The sequence below is a fragment of the Plectropomus leopardus genome, chromosome 19 (assembly GCF_008729295.1).
Source record: "Plectropomus leopardus isolate mb chromosome 19, YSFRI_Pleo_2.0, whole genome shotgun sequence".
NCBI lineage: Eukaryota > Metazoa > Chordata > Actinopteri > Perciformes > Serranidae > Plectropomus > Plectropomus leopardus.
The window spans coordinates 20,686,368-20,703,428 of record NC_056481.1 but is presented as its reverse complement, the minus strand read 5'-3'; the positions used below and the strand labels follow the sequence as shown (position 1 = coordinate 20,703,428).

General features: G+C 41.9%; 1 protein-coding gene across 3 annotated transcripts in view; it reads left to right on the top strand.

Annotated features, from left to right (window-relative positions):
* The window catches only part of tnrc6ba (trinucleotide repeat containing adaptor 6Ba), a 30,292-nt gene extending 14,876 nt beyond the window's left edge, over window positions 1-15,416 (top strand). For all 3 annotated transcript variants that reach the window (XM_042507374.1, XM_042507373.1, XM_042507375.1), the window contains exons 6-22: window positions 256-420; window positions 582-778; window positions 2,097-2,171; window positions 2,341-2,556; window positions 2,750-2,869; window positions 3,084-3,209; window positions 5,213-5,383; window positions 6,772-6,885; window positions 6,982-7,186; window positions 7,420-7,587; window positions 9,594-9,740; window positions 9,863-10,006; window positions 10,194-10,286; window positions 11,299-11,502; window positions 12,311-12,378; window positions 12,591-12,730; window positions 13,756-15,416. In XM_042507374.1, the coding sequence (XP_042363308.1) occupies window positions 256-420; window positions 582-778; window positions 2,097-2,171; window positions 2,341-2,556; window positions 2,750-2,869; window positions 3,084-3,209; window positions 5,213-5,383; window positions 6,772-6,885; window positions 6,982-7,186; window positions 7,420-7,587; window positions 9,594-9,740; window positions 9,863-10,006; window positions 10,194-10,286; window positions 11,299-11,502; window positions 12,311-12,378; window positions 12,591-12,730; window positions 13,756-14,329 (2,927 nt within the window). In that variant the 3' untranslated portion in view covers window positions 14,330-15,416. The remainder of the gene's footprint in view (window positions 1-255; window positions 421-581; window positions 779-2,096; window positions 2,172-2,340; window positions 2,557-2,749; window positions 2,870-3,083; window positions 3,210-5,212; window positions 5,384-6,771; window positions 6,886-6,981; window positions 7,187-7,419; window positions 7,588-9,593; window positions 9,741-9,862; window positions 10,007-10,193; window positions 10,287-11,298; window positions 11,503-12,310; window positions 12,379-12,590; window positions 12,731-13,755) is intronic.
* The last annotated feature ends 1,645 nt before the right edge of the window (window positions 15,417-17,061 follow it).

Genomic DNA, 17,061 nt, shown 5'->3' with positions numbered 1-17,061 from the left:
CAGTGTGCCAGACTACAGCAAGCTGATAACTCAGCAAAAATGTAAAGAAGAGAGTTGCTATAAGACTTTCTGTAAATCGCTTTTAAACTCCTGCACAATTGTTCACCTCCAGTTAACATCCACACCTGGTCAGACAACTACATAAACAAACCTTAGTGAAGACTTTGAACTGAGAGCAATAATTGTGTCCTTACTCAAAGATTCTCCACCATGTTGCTCATCTCAAACGTGTGTTGTCCATGTGTGTGTGTGCAGGTCCATCAGGTTGGGGTGGTACTTCTCCAACCAGTCCTACAGTAGACAACGGCACTGCAGCTTGGGGAAAGCCTACTGATGCCCCTACTGGCTGGGGAGACCCTGACGATGCTGGAGGAAAGACGACGGGCTGGGGAAATCCTTCTCCCAACCCCATCAAATCTGGTGAGAAAATCAAATCAAAATTAAAGCATATGGGGTGAAATGTTTGAATTGAAACACAGCTCTTACATGTGGGATGTCCATACAGTCTGATTTTTAGGATTGTGTTGCTTGTGCCTAAAGATATTTGAGTAATTGCATTTGGAACATTTTTTCTGCTGCAGGTTCAAAGTCTATGCAAGATGGCTGGGGGGACAAAGAGGGCTCTGTGGCTGCCTCACGCCACTCAAGCTGGGAGGATGAGGAGGAGGGAGGTGGCATGTGGAACAGCGCCGGCTCCCAAGGAAGCGGCTCGTCTTGGGGACAGGGAAGCAATGGGGGCTGGGGACAGAGCCACCCTGGGAAGAAGCCCAGCAACAAGGTGGGTTACTGGGGCGGGAATATGAATTCTACAAAAGGAAAATAGCAAAAAAAATAAGATGCATTAGAAAAAAAAATAAAAAACACAATGTTATGTGGGTAAATAAATCTTAAGGAGTTGTGTGGTTTTTAGAATCATGTAGAAAAAGTGAATGAAGGCATTGATGTATTTTATGCCATTACTTAGCCACTGTTTGATGCCATGGACATTTCCTGAAATGATCAAAGTTACTTAATGTTAACATACGAGGGCCACACGATTATGGCCAAAATGATTGTCAGGATTATTTTGATTAATATTGAAATCACTATTAACACATTTTTCATTGATCTTAGGCACAAAATATTTGTATACTTCTGTCTTATCCAAATAAACAGAGAACTGCTTTCTCTTCCATGTTGTGCTGCATTCCCACTAAGTACAAATCTCTGCATCAAAATGAGACTGCTCCTTATTCACAGTGCATCTTCTAAAAACAAATTTAAATGAAAAATATACCTGAAATATAAGCTTACTAAAAATAAATGTACCATTACAGAATGCAACCAAATGAAAACAGTGTTTATTGGACACATATTTTTGGCCAAATGTGTATGGATTAGTTATTTTAGTCTGTCTAGTGGTCACAGTACTATGACACACTGTACAGCGAGATAAGATTTCAAACAACTAATCCAGAAACGTGCAGGCTGGCTGTTAGTTTAGGAAGTGCTTTATTTGAAATGCAGTGGAGCTTTCACACTTAAGACATCATTTCAAAACCATGTTCATTTAATTGTGGAAAGCAAAAATGCTGGATGACATTTAGCTTTACATTACATAAATGTTTACTGTAACATCATACATATTCAGTAATTCAGGTACATTGAATGAACCTGAAAATTCGAAGGTTATTTTCTATCGTCAGAGCAGCGCACTGTCCTGTGCAGCATGCATAGGAATGAAATGCAGTATAATACACTTGTATGCATTTCTTACTTACCATGACAGTCACTAAGTAAAGTGATAAAGTCGCCAAGCGCTGAAATGTCTGTCTGGACTCTGGGGCGAGGGGCTGAGCACATTTGCTGGGAATGGGTGTACTTGATTGACAAAATAAAAGACAAAACGGAAGCAATACTGACAGATTCGTCATGCAGTACAGAATTGTTTTATATACGAGTATTTATTTGAAAATCAAGGAAAGCCAAAACCATAATTGAAAATAAAATGCGATTAATCGCCCAGCCTGACATGAATCTATACTTTAATTTTCTTTTTTAAAATCCCTGTGAAACTTGTAAAATCTCTGTCTAATCACTTTGTATTTGTCTCTCAGGGTCCATTGAAGGCCAGCGGAGGAGACTCATGGATGAGCCCCATCAACAGACAGTTCTCTAACATGGGGCTGCTGGTACGAAAAAAAAATCTCAAAGCATTTTACTCATCATTTGAGTGTGATTGTAGCAGGGCAATGTCAAAACCTTCCTCTTGGTTGCTTTGATTTGTTTTGTACCACTGAGCAGTTTTTGGTTTTTTTACCCCAAATGATGATGATGATTGTGTCCTTTCGTGCTGGACAGAATGATGATCCCAGCAGTCCAAACATCGATCTGGCTCCGGGTTCTCTCCAGGAGAAGAAGATGGATGCGGAGAAAAGAGGCATGGGGATGGGGATGGGCATGAACGATTACAATGGAGACATGAGGAAGGGAGGAAGAGGAGCAGGGGGAATGTCTTATCGTCCACCTGGTTCCAAAGAAGTGGCACCTGGGGACGCCGGGTCCTACTATGACAAGGTAATGTCACACTGCCTGCTCAGCAGCCTTTGTCTTGTACGTCTTTCTCATGTCTAGATAACATTTTGTCTTTTCTTACTGTTCTTTATCTCCTCTTGTGATTCTACCTCTTCTTCCTGGTCTGTTTCAACCCTCCCCCACCCCTCCTTCACCACCACTCACATTGGTCTCCCATTGGCTGTCACTGTGACAGCCCTTGCCTTTGACCAATCAGGATTGGTGCCTTGGGGAGGAGGGTCCTTGCTCTCTGTACTCACCACCCACTGTCTACAAGCCCCATTCCCTCTTCAACCACACTATTCCCTTTAGACAAGTAAGATAACTGCTCCTCTTGTTTCTGTCCCACCATTGTATTAGGTTCTTATAGTTTTCTGAAAGATAATCATAAAATTAAACCCCCCAAATCGTCCTTCCTGCAGGCTGTCATGCTCTGTGTAATCTGTGTGTTTTGTGATATATATATATATTCATATATATTGTGTTTCCACTGTTATGGCACCTCTGAGGTTTCTTTTCTTCAATCACAGGGTGGTCACAGTATCTTTGGCAGTAGCGGAGGGATGGCTCAGTCAAGACACCAGCCAAGTGTCCCACCCATAAATCAGTCCCCAGGGATAAGAGCGCAAGTGCCTCATCAGTTCCTGTCACCTCAGGTACTAATACTTTCGCTTGTATTGTGTGATTCTTCCCAGCTGTGTTTCACACTTGGCATTGACACAGGAAGTGTGTGGGTGGACTGTCAGTGTTGAACAGTTTATTTTTGCTGCTAAGTAAGTAATTAAAAGCAGAATTACTGACAGCAATTTGTAAGGTTGTTATTGTTATGACCAGCTTCTGTAAATGTAGATATCTGCTTTTGATGACATTTATAGCTCCATGCTTGGGTTTTGCCTGTGTCAAATTGTTCAAACAGTTTAACATGAAGAGCCAGAGCAGATAAGACTGATACACAGAATTATACCTACTTGACTCAGCAGTCGCTCCTGAGTGGAACATAATGACACTGTGTCCAAACAGAAAACTAGCTTCTGACAATTATCACGTTGCATCGTGTAACACTGGAGCCCTCTGTCAAACGTGCACTTCTGTTACATCATGTTAACAGACCACATAGCTAGCACCTGTGTGCTGGAGATCAGATTGGAGATGTAAGCACTTACTAGATGAATGAGTAGCCAACTTGTCTTCCTGCATTTGTAACTTTGCTTTTTAAAACAGAAAACAAGTTTTATATTGCAATATTTACTGGAAATGATGAACTATAAAGCCAACAGCAAGTAGCCTGGCTTGTTATCAGTTAAGGTTATTTACTAAAAGCTTTCAGCTCCCTGGTGATCTACCTGCAGCCAGCTGACATCTACGTTGTTGTTTTTTTGTAGTGAAATAAGGAGGTATCTGCAAATATTTCCTCTTTCAACTTCATGAATCAGCCACTCCTCGTCCACTGCGGTGCTTTCAAAGCAAGCGACAGGTAGCCTATAAATAGAGGCCGCCTGACAAAAGTTCAGCTCAAAATGGTGCCTGCATCTTCCTTCATCAGCTTGTGATCCAAAATGTCGCCCTTCTTGTGCAGTCGTCGTTTTTGAGAGACTGCACCATGTCCCATCACGTCACCACCCAAAACAACACGTGAACTTTCTTGTAAACAAACACAGTGTGTGCAGCTCTGCTCCTCCCACTTCTACTGAAACTTGATCTCTTTCACTGTTGCCGTGCTCGGCTCACGGCTTGTAAGACACCTACTGACCTCCGTTAGCCAGTTTATTAAAAAACACAATATTGTGTTCACCACATTGTAATATTGCTGATTACTAATGCAGTACTAGCTGGATTTAGCCTGTGATGCTTGCGGCAAAAGTTGCTCATGTATACTACATTCTATTTGCGAGAATGTGTCATAATGACAAATAAGGGACTACGTCTAGCTCACCTGGTAGACTGTGCACCCCATATAGTCAGCCGCCTGGGTTGACACCCACCCATGGCCCCTTTGCTGCATGTCATCCCCCCTCTCTCTCCTACCGTTACTGTCAATCTTCAGCTGTCCCATCAATAAGTCAAAAACAACAAAAAAAAAAATCCAGAAAGAAAAGATGAATAAAATCAAATAGTCAAAACTGGAAATTGACCCAACTTTACTCCATGCACTAGTTGTCCACATATTGGAGTTGAAAACTTGCAGTGAGGCAATGGTGGAAAAACTGTCATTTGTAAATTGACTCCAGTGTGCGATTAACACATATAACCAGATCATGCATGAGGTCGAGTGTTAACTTCACAGACTTGTCTTAGTGCTGTCAACTTTCTGACACAGTGTCTATGTTCTGTCTATAAACTCACACAGTGGTCTGCTGGCTTTGTGCATTGCATCTATTACTCAACGTTTCCCTAGAGTGCAGAATCTCTCTTTAGGACAATATTGATCATGGGTTATTTTGCTTCCTTTTAAAGAATACAAAGTCAAACACACATCTTGAATCAATTTCATTTGGTCACTTGGGTCGAGACCCTTGTTAACGCCAGCTAATGAGAACATGAAAGAGAATCAATGTTTAATTGAGGAGAGGCGGTAAGCTAATGTGGTTGCTAGTGGTTACAGCAGCGCAGGGTTTCTGTGGTAACAGGTGTGCCTGCCTGTCGTCGTTTCTGTCTCCAGGTGCCAGGCTCCGTGCTGAAGCAGATGCCCCCTCCCAGCGGGAGCGTAGGGGGTGTTGGCGGCGTGGGAGGAGTGGCAGGAGTCGGGGGAGGTGTGTTCCCTGCACAGCTGTCCCCCCAGCATATTGCCATGCTCAGCAGCATCTACCCACCTCACATCCAGTTTCAGCTGGTGAGAAGCAAAAATATATCTCTGAAATTCACTGCAGAGTTCCAGGTCTGATGAGTCTGGAAGCACATGGAGAATGTGGTGTTTGGAAATTTCACAAAAATCTATAGAAAAGAAAGACATTTTTAAATACTTTTTGCTTGCACATTGTTTGTGTATAGATATACAATTCATGTCAACAAATGTTGTCAACATTTTCTTCATATCAGGAGGGGTGTAAAATACTTAAATTATACTCGACACTAGGTGTGTGCCTTATATCATTCACAATAGTAACCAGTCTAATTATATGTAAAAACAATTGTCATGATAATGGCAAGATTTTTGACGTGTTGACATAATGCAGGGTTCTCGCAAATCCTTAAAAGGTCTGAAAAGGCATTGAATTCATTTATATCAAAATAACACCTTAAAATGTAAAATGTCTAAAGTCAATCTTTCTGTCTTAAAAATGCTGTGAAATAAGAACTAGGATATTGCCATTTTTTTGATGGTAGTGTCTGTTTTTTAATTAATTGACTGAATGCCTCTCGCATTAACTTTAGGTTAGAAGAAAGTTTTAATATTTTTTTCAACATTTGTCTGACTTTATTTTGACATGTTAAAATCAACACTTGGGTAAGTGGCCTTACAAAAATCAGAAATAACTTCAAAAATCTTTAATCAAACTTGCCCGAAGCCACAGTAACTCTGTAATGACGTCTTAATGTTACATAAGGCAATGAGCATGGCTGAAAGTGAAATTGCCACGGGCCCTGTGGTGGAAGAATTAAATTCCAAAAAGGGCAGCAAATCTGTAGATCAGTGGCATCTTTAAGCCTTGTTTTGTTTTTAATGAAAATTTGAAGTAAAAACATCATATTTATGCTGACGGATAATGAATTTTGTTGCAATTGTGTGTTCTTGGAATTAACAAACTATTTTTCAGTTTTTTGTTATATCATCAAGAATATCATTTTCACAAAAATAACCTAAAATATTTGGATATTCTTTCTGGCTCATATCGCCCACCCCTATTTAACAACCACAAAATCCTTGAAATCATATCAAGCAATTAGGTAAAAAAAAAAATATGTTATTTGGAAATTGAAAGTGTGTAGGAACCCTGCTATCATCAGATGGCTTCAGAAATTATTGTCATGGTACAATCTCACCTATTTTAAACTACAAGATCCTGTTACACAAATGTGGATTTTGCTGGTGAAACAAACTCGCTACAGCTCTGACTCATTGCTCAAATATTTAGATGATGATGGTTTTATTCCAGTGGAACCAAAACTGGGTCTACAGTTGATCTGTGGGTTTGTTAGTGCAAAATAGGTTGTTGTTTTTTTGTCTCTGTTGCCGTCTCACTCCTTTGTTTCTGTTTCATTCTGTCCGTGTTTGTTCAGGCTTGTCAGCTTCTGCTCCAGCAGCAGCAGCAGCCACAACAGCAGCAACAGCAGCTACTGCAAAACCAGAGGAAGTTCACACCAAACGTGCGGCAGCAGGCTGATCCTCATCAGGTACACACAGTCAAACCATGTTGCTCCATCCTTGTCACCTCATCACTTCCTTGATCAGCTGCTGACTGTTTTGCTTATTTTTTTTTCTCCTCTCAGCTGGCCAGGATCATGGCGGTGCTCCAGCAGCAGAGGCAGCAGCAGCAGGTCGGGGGCTTAGGCGGCAGCTCCAAACTCTCCCCCTCCCACCATGGTGGAGGTGTCGCAGGGGGTCCCAAACTGCCCGGGGCTGATCCCCTGCCCCATCCAGGCCTGGCGGGATCAGTGGCTGACCTGCATCAGAAAACTCTCGGACCATATTCCGGTGAGCACTTGCTCCTTGACCAGTCAGAAACTCACTCCAATGTAGTGTGTGTGCACTACATTTCCCAGAGATCACTTCATAATCAGCTTAGTACTGTGAAATATTTTTTAACTAACTTTACTGTTCATGAATTTAGAGGAAGTTGACATGATATTTTCATGTAGCACCGACTATAAAAAATAATGATCCTCTTCATGTTTCCCCCTGTTCACTATGTCTCCACCTGAAAGCAGGGTTTGGTTCTGGGGTGAACCTCCCGGGTCTGGACCTGGGCGGCTCTATAGTGGGGGGGCCTGGGGGCATGAAGGACCTCGGGATTCAGCAGTCCCGCTTCAAATGGATGATGGAGGGACACTCTTCTCCAGACACCTCCTCACCTGAGAACGCATTCCACAAAAATGGTGAGAAGCTTATTAAGTTAGAATTAGGGTTGTGACATATTATTGGCTCAAAATGAGGCAGAGGTGGTACCATACTATCACGTGCGCTGTGGTGTCAGCAGAAGAAACACATTATAGGCGTTCTAATAATTATTTGTGTGTGAAGTGATTTTGGGGACACTACACTGTTTAAGAGTGAAGTTATTGAATATTGTTGTAGTGCATCTTTTCGGTGATGCACCTTATAGAAGGCCCCTGTGCGCTCATCTCGCAGCCGGCTGCACATCGAGAGCAACATTATTTGTCCAACTCAAAGGAGGGCTTATTTTGATGAAATGTAGGATTCAGCTTACAGTAGGAAAAAGGTGTTGTTTGTGTTTTAACGATGTTTTGCTTATGAGCTGTTAATCCAGGAAGTTTGAATCTGTGAGTATCTTTCCGACCTTACTGAGCTGCATAGAGCTGCATTCAGAAACACCGATTTCCATTTTCAGCTGAGTTTGCAAAGCTGTTTTCACACTGCTGCCACTAACCTCCCTGATAACCACTGATCTGCAAGAGGGTTTCCCCTAAAAGCAAAGTGTTTTTAAAAGCAGCTGCTGCTGCTGCTGCGGTCTATGGCTGCGATAGAGGGAAGGTGTTTTTGTGTACACTGGCAGAAGTGCGAGCTAGCTTGTAGCTGCATACTGTAGCAAAACCACAGAAATTACCAAAGATTTTTACATATGTGAAATATTTACCATTGGAGTTTGGTGGAAATGTTTTCCCTGGCCCAGTTTTTCTTCTGGTTGTCCTTTTAAGTCATTAGCACAGTAACTTTGGGTAGGCTATTCAGACCAACATTATCTGCCCCTCCATCTTGTCTTCTGTCTGCTATCATAATGCCAGCTATTTTATCGGCCAAAGCCAGGCTGCAACCACCAGAAGTTCATGACGATGAACCCGGCACACAGCAGAGTTCAGCAAAATCGGGCTGTGTTCATGTAGGTGGAAGCTGCCTTATACCAATACAGCCTTGTTGGAAACTACCACCATTTACTCATCGAAATGACTAGGCAGCAAGTGAACACTTGGTGGTGTGAAAGCAGCTCAAGTGCCAGCTGGCCATTTAAAATGAAAATAACCTCATCAGCTTTCTTTCACATTTATATAGCTGGTACCTTCTTTGCTGCCACCCAGTCAACAGGAGACAGCTCGTTTCTTTTTTTTTTTACTTTGGCGCGTTTTGGCAGCACCTTTTCTGGTGCACCTTGCTGATGATGACACTGTGCCTCCACATTTCCAGGCATAATGCCGCCATTGCAGTTGCAAATGACAGAAATCAACCAAGTGCCGTGCTTGTTAGAAAAAGTCACATCCATAAAGACTCTCTGCAGAGTTTTGTTAAGAGCTGTATGCAGGGAGAATTTTTAAAATTCTATATGTAGGAAAAACCCAGATATACCATGTGACAGTAGAAATGTGTCCACTGGTAGAGACTGGACAATACCATGACTACCGCAGGAGCTTTTTCTGGTAGGCTTCATAGCAAGTAAAGGCTGGATTCACAAGATCAGGCGAGAATCCCGCCCTGGGTTGGTAACGTGATTTGGTCAGACATGGAGGAGGACTTTGTAAATGCATAAACCTGAAATGAATGTTTTCAGGAACGTTGAAGCTTCATTTTAATATCATTTTAGTTTTGAGCCTTTTGTTTTTAACTCAAGTATTGTCTCATTTGAGGCAGTTGTTTTTTTTGTTTGTATGAAATTTCTAAATAAAAGCAGATCAAATGTGTAGAAGGATGATGTGGTTATTTTAAACCATGTTTTAATTGAACTTACAGAACGGTTATGTGATATATGCTGTTACTGTGATTTAAATCTACATATATTGTGATAGATGATTTTGGCGACATTACTCACCTCTACTGATAATAATCAAAGGGTGTTGAGGCAGATAGTGTCAATGGGATTAGCTGTCAGGTCACATATTAGTGAGCCTATCTGATATTCAGTGATGTAACATACATTATCATCACCTTCCAGGTCCTGTCACCCCCATGAAGATGCCAGGGGGCTCGCCCTACTCTCAGTATGACATGATGGTTGGAGACGGGCTGGGCGACAACTGGCATCGTACCCCTGGCAACAAGATGGGTTCCAAGCCTCCCACCACGGCCAGCTGGCCCCCCGGTTAGTGAAAGTTTATAGTTCAAGTGATAACCTCAGCTAGAGGAGCGGACAAGGATTCAAATAATCAAAAAAAAAAGGAAAAAAATGGTCTTTAACACACCAAGTGTGTGTTTCTTCTTCAGAGTTCCAGCCTGGTGTGCCCTGGAAGGGAATCGACCGTGTCGACCCTGAATCTGACCCTTACATGACCCCAGGGAGCATGATGGGAAACGCAGTGTCCCCCAACCTCAATGATACTGAGCACCAGTTGTTACAAGACAATACTGGTAAGTATTTCACAGCCGCCTCATTAGCCCATTCATAAAGTTTGTCACTATATATAGCAGTAGGTTGGTTAATTAATCTTGTTAATTTCATAGTTTGTAGTCTTGTACCACAAGAAATGATTCTGTTTATTGGAATAGTCGTCAGCCTTTTGGGTTTTTTGCATTGGTCGATGCCTTTTGTTTGCAGATTCCACCCCTCCCCTCAACACCTTGCTGCCTTCACCTGGTGCCTGGCCCTACAGTGCCTCAGACAGTCCCCTCAACAACGCACACAACTCAGGTAATTAAAACTCAAAAACTCATTCCTTCAAGCTTGAGAATTTGTAATGCTGAAAACTGTATGCCTGAGGCAGTATTATAAAGTAATACAGTTATTTGATATAGACACAATCAGAATCAGAAATACTTTATTGATCCCTGGGGGGAAATTGTGTTTCGTTACAGTTGCTCTGATGCCAAGCATAGAGAATTATAGCAAGTAGAAATAAGTACAGGCACATGTATATAACAATGTAAATGTAAAAATAGAAATTAAGTAATAGTAAGCAATAAGAACAATATGTAAATATTTTTTAAAAAAAAAGTAAAGTATGTATGATATGCTGAGTATGTAAGTGTGTAGAAATATAAATGTGAAGAAATACAGTAATAGACAATTAGCACTTTAAGCTTATACTAAGTGCGTTAGACAATTAGCCTTATGCTACAATACAATATATGAAACTTGTATCAGTTCAGAATATTAAAAAAAATCAATATGTGTGCAATGCTACACTGAACAACAGAGATACACATAGGTTAGAATATATACATATACAATATACAGTATAATGTGTCAAATGTAAAATATAGCTTACATTCAAGAATTGGAAGAATATTGCGCATCTGAATAATTGCACAGAGGATTGCTGCAGTTGAAATATAGCACCAAATACTGTAGTTCAGACAGTGATAAAAAAAAGAATTATTGCAAGTATTATAAATAAATGATGGAATTTTGATTGCAGATGTGTGAATTAAGTCCAAGTGTCAGTCTGTTAGCTCAGAGTGTCAGACACTCTGAGGGAGGAGTTACACAGTTACACAGACTTCCAGTGGCGCTCTGTGGTGCATCTCAGGAGAATCAGTTTATAGAGTGAGGGGCCGAGGGCTTCTTCTTCAGGCGTGGGCATCATGGCGTCTTAATTATACTCTGTGGCATCGCAGTTTAGAGCTTTATCTTATACTCTTTTGCCTTTGTCCTAACTGTTAAATTGTTCTTGACCCTCATTCCCTTTAATGTAACCTCACAGCAAAGTACACAGACTACAAGACCAGCTGGCCCCCAGAGCCTATCGGACACAAGTCCTGGAAAGCTAACCGGGGCAGCAGCCAGAACCAGCTGTCCCGCCCACCTCCAGGACTAGCCAGTCAAAAGCAGCCATCGCCTTCCCCTTGGTCTGGTGGAGCCCCTCGACTGGCTGGCAGAGGCTGGGGCGGTGGCTCAAGCACCACTGGTAATTCCCTCACGCATTTTTGGGTTTTAGGTTGACTGTCTGTCCCATTCTCCCGAACACGAAATCCACTTGGACTTAATGATGAATTGATTAGATTTTGGTGGTCAAACATCAAGGTCACTGTGACCTTGATGTTTGACCACCTTGAGTCAAGGTTGAACCGACCACCGACCTTGGTGGTCATGGGTCAAAGATTGTTGTCCGTTCCATTCTTGTAAACGCAATATCTACAGATCGCCTTGAGGGAATTTCCTTAAATTTGGCACAAATGTTAACGTGGACTCAACGATGAACTGATTAAAATTTGGCGGTCATAGGTCATTGTGACCTCACAAAAAATGGTTTTGGCCATAATTCAGGGATTCATATGCTAATTATCCATAGCCGATTTGAAGCACTGCCAGTGTCATGGCCACAAATAACTTTGACAGACATGGATTTACACTAACTGGACCTTGACCGTTTCACAGAGACATAAAACCGTGAGGGGTAATCTTAGTTCATGTTGTTTTAGTGTCCCTTCTGATCCAGTCACCGTGCTTTTTGAAATATTCAACTGTTTTGAATGTGCACAGCAGATAAAACGACCTGCTCTGATTTCTGAGAAACAACACAGTGCTCTTTTGAACTTAAGAGTCCATTTATATTTGATTTGGAAGAGAAGCTGAGCCTCGGCTGAAGCAGCAGGAAAAGTTATTCATCATTCATTACATTTGAGAAGCCGAGGGGGAAAAACAGAGTTGGATTGTGTTTACAAGGAATGTGGAAAACTCTCACATTTCTTTTTCTGTTTGCTCTCTCTCTGCAGCCTCGACCTGGAGTGACGGCAGCTCTCGGGAAAGCTGCTGGTTGGTGCTCAGCAACCTCACACCACAGGTAGACACACGAGACACATGCAACAAAAACAACTACTGTGGGGGAAAAACAGATTTTTTTTAGTTAGGTTTTAACATGTTTGTAAATGTCTAGAGTTGTAGCTGTTGTAATACTGCTCGGTTGTCTTTGTTAATTGCACTTTGTACAAAAAAATTTCCACATTTCATTCTTCCGTTTAAGTTCACTGTTGTCCACTTTTTATATTTGTGCAGATCGATGGCTCCACTCTGAGGACCATCTGCATGCAGCATGGCCCTCTGCTGACCTTTCACCTTGGCCTGACCCAGGGCACCGCTTTGATTCGCTACAGCTCCAAACAGGAGGCAGCCAAGGCCCAGAGCGCACTCCACATGTAAGGCTCAGTGTGTTGTTTTAATATCTTTATAATTATGACCAATATCTAAGTGACACCAGTATCCTCTAAAGCTCACTAATTTAAACATTTGTTACAAAACCTGAAGTGTCATTTTTACACTTTGTCTTTGTACGGATCATTAGGGCTAGACCCAAATATTTGGTCATTCAAATATTCGTTAATTGGGTAGGCGTTCGGTTTTCAATTGAATAAATAGAAAGAACTTTGTTGGGTTATTGAGTAGTTTGTAGGTCTTTAATAATTTGTCCATGACAATAAAAATTGTCACAATCTGTGTAATGTCACAAAACGTGCACAGAAAGGTCATTGAACCCAGCACCTCGGGGGTTTGTAATGCCTTTAATCAGACCCCCTGCTGGGATTTCATGATGATGCAATCACAACGATTCCCACAAAATCAATCAATCCCCGTGAATTCTGCATGGCCTTGCAATTTTGTCAAATCACCGCAACTCTGACTCATTTCGTTGTACAGCTGCACACAGCATATTGGCCCGCTCAGCCCCTCTCTTTCTTTTTCTGCATTTCATTTTGTTGCATTCAAGCTCTGTTCAGTAAAATGAGGGGAAATTAAAAAGTTCTCACTATGTGTTCAATGTAATCTGTAAAATGTAGTTTTTGGTGAGAAACTTGAATAAATATTGCTGTTTAAAGGATAGGGACGTCAACAACACTTTCTAAAAAATGTAAACGTCTGTATGTCCCTTTGTATTATTCCGTTTCCCCTCTCTGAATTCTGAGTTTCAGATTTCAGAATCAGTGCATCCCTATTGACAGATGATCAATAAATTGATTGAATCCATTAAAATAGAATAAAAATGTCACAAAAACAATCAGTTGTACCACAATGATAATTTGTATTACGTGTTTTACAGTATAATTTATTGTGGAAATTGCTCATTGTTTGATCAGATGGATTGTTCTCACTAATCACTAAAACCATTTTTTAAAGACTCGTACACAGTTCAGGTGTGACTGACAGGCCTTTTTGTTTGCCTCAGGTGTGTTCTGGGTAACACCACCATCTTGGCGGAGTTTGTGAGCGAGGAGGATGTGGCCCGCTACATTGCACATTCCCAGGCAGGAGGAGCAGGGAGTGGAGGAACCACAGCCAGCTCTGCAGGCTCGGGGCCCACCACGTCCTCCGCAGTGGGGGCCAACAGCAACGGAGGGAGCTGCGAGAGAGGTGGAGCAGGAGTCAGCGGCGGCGGGGGAGGAGGAGGAGTAGAAGGAGGTTCCACAGCTGCAGGAGCAGGAAACGGAGGAGGCGGGCCTTCCAGCTCCGGGTGGCAGAGTCTGGACAGCACAGGCAGCTCATCGGACCAGGCTGCCACCCAGGGGCCCGGGCTGGGCATCTTTGCCCAGTGGAGCAGCAACGGGACCGCGGTGGGCGGGGCGGGAGGTGTGGAGGCCGGAAGGCAGGGTCTGTGGGGGGGCGGGGGGGGGATGAGCGGGGCAGGGTACCCCAGCAGTAGCCTCTGGGGTTCCCCGGCGCTTGAGGATCGTCACCAGATGGGCAGCCCCGCCTCACTGCTGCCAGGGGACCTGCTGGGCGGGGGGGCTGACTCCATCTGAGGGGCCGACTGACACATTTTACACCCAAGTTGTAATACACATGTCACACTCTGTATTTATTTACACGTAGAGCGGTGACATGAATTAAAGCTACACTGGTCATACGACACACAGAGGCTACATGCAGTACATTATACACACGTCATTCTCACACATTAAACCGCTTAACTTTAAATGAAGTCAACAGTAAAACTTGAACCGGGGAAAAAGGTGAAATCCATTAAACTCTTTCAACTGGATAGCTCTTTGTCTTTTTACTCCAAAATCCCACCGTCTGCATTCAGAGACCCGATCACTCAGGCATGCACTGTAGACAGGCTCAGCCAGAGTCGTACAAGTTTAGCTATTGCTGTTTTTAGTGTGCCACAATTTATTTTCTTTTGTATTACTATTTAATGGTCGAATCTCAAAAAAAAAAAAATTTCAGACTTGCAGACTGAGCCCTCGTAGACCTGGCTGGCGTACAATAAGTTCTCACGTTTGGAAGCTTGAGAGTGGGGAAGGATCTGTAGGAAATTTGGGACTGCGCCACACTACTGAGTCAAACGGACGATCAGCGACCTTTGAGATCTGGAGAGCGTTTTTAGTCGGTACCGACATCAACATGGGACCCAGGGTAAAAAAAAAAAAAAAAAAAAAGTCAAAACAGAATTAGCCAAACTTGCACTATATGCCTCTGGGTTTGTTGTTGACACATCCTCCACAAATCCCTCCATTTTTTGAAAACAGAGCTACAACACAACTACACAGGACGACTAAATGTTACAACAGCAGTGGCCTTGGCTCCCAACCAGCGGCCGCCCGCCCGCCATGTCAGCAGCCTTCACACCTTCTCATCAGTTACACACTGCTCTTATATTTGACAAGCAAAATTGTATCTCCTCGTCGATGTACGTCGGTTGTTTATCATTTTCTGTTTTAAAAGAAACGTGTGAAACTTTGTGGAAATTCAGAGATGTCCTTTTTTTTTTTTTTTTTTTTGTTTTTGCCCTTCAAACACTGACCTCGCTATTGTATTTTTTCTTACTCAAGAAATCAAGTTGGTTATTCTATATTGTCATGATGTTAATGATGATCACTTATTTACTCGCTGTACAAGGTGCCCTCCTGCCTGCCTGTGTGTGCATGAAAGGAGTGAAGACCGAATGGAGGAGGATGCGATGAAGATAATGATGATGATATCGGGAGTGTCTGTGTTAATTGCTACAACGTTGAATGTTTTTTTTTTTTCTTTTCTTTTTTTTTTTTTTGTCCATGAGAGATACATGCGAAGTGTGTTTGTTTGTGTGTGTGTGTGTGTGTGTGAGCGTGTGTGTGTGTGCGCTTGTGCGTGTGCATGTGTGCTTCTGAACACTTATCTGCTCCAGTCAGGGAAGTGAATCGATGTTAATCTGACAGCTTACATTTGAGAGAAAAGGTGTGCGTGTGTACTCACGTTTGCGTGACTGTCTGGATATTGTGATAGCTAAAAAGTTCAAAAACATTGGCACTATTGCATATGTCTCTTAAGTTGTGTTTTTTTAGCAGCATTTTTTTCCTGTTTTTTTTTTTTTTTTTCTGCCAAATGCAATAAGAGAATATTTTGTTTTAAGATGCAGCAACCAACTGAAGGCATTTCTATTAAAGATGCCAAATCCTACCATACCAAGCTGAGCTGGAACAGTGTTTTACAGACACGTTAAAGACATTACCTGTTATGTTTTACTGTTTGTTTTTTTGTTATTATGTATCAATTTAAATTAAGTCAGTCTTTATTATCACTCCTGTTCAGGATGTTTTCATTTATTTCAGATGTTACAAAAGGAGAGGAAATTAATTTAAAGCAGAAAAGAACAAGATAATAAAGGTTGAATTGAAGTCTGTAGTGTTTTGTGGTTTGATGTGATGAGTCTTCGACCTTCAGGATGTCAGGTATTCATATTTTCTTTTTGTTGTTTCAGGTGAAATGCCAAATATCTAATGAATTCACGTGTTATCCCTGTGCCGTGGGACTGTGAAGTCAGTCACTGTCAGGCAATGCTGCATTGTTACACGCACAGTAAATGGAGCAGGTCGATGAGTCTGTTTCTTGCAGATTCTAAAACTTCCCTGCACTTGTCAGCAGTGCTAGAAAAGCTAATGTGAGGCTGAACGCTGCATAAGTCTGGAGCAGTCCCTGATTTATTCCCCTGATCGCTCTGACTTGTTTTTATGTGTATCGCTGCTTCATGTTTTTGTGTTGTCCTTCCGTCTCATTCTCGTCAACACAATATCTCAAGAATGCCTTGAGGGATTTTTTTTCAAATTTTGTATAAACGTTCGCTTTCACTCAAGAATGAATAACTGGGAGTAGGAACCGGATGGTCAAAGATCAAGGTCACCATGACCCCCATCTGTCTCTTTCTCGTGAATGCCATCTCATTAAACACCTTGACTTTTTTTTTTTCTCAAATTTGGCACAAAGGTCATTTTGACCTCAGAAAATATGTTTTGGGGCATAACTCCAGAATTCACTCACTAATTAAGACAAAATTTCCCACAAATGTCCTATAAAATAAAATGATGAAGTGATGACACTTTATAATCCAAAAGGTCAAAGGTTAATTTCAGTGTGACATCATAATATTGCGCAAAAACAAAACTCAACCTCATAACAGGAATGAAACAGGAGACATTTGGTCAGACACTGAATTGGTGACACTAATCTCGAAACTGTGCTGATATTGTAGATCTTCTGTGCTGCTGGGGGGAAG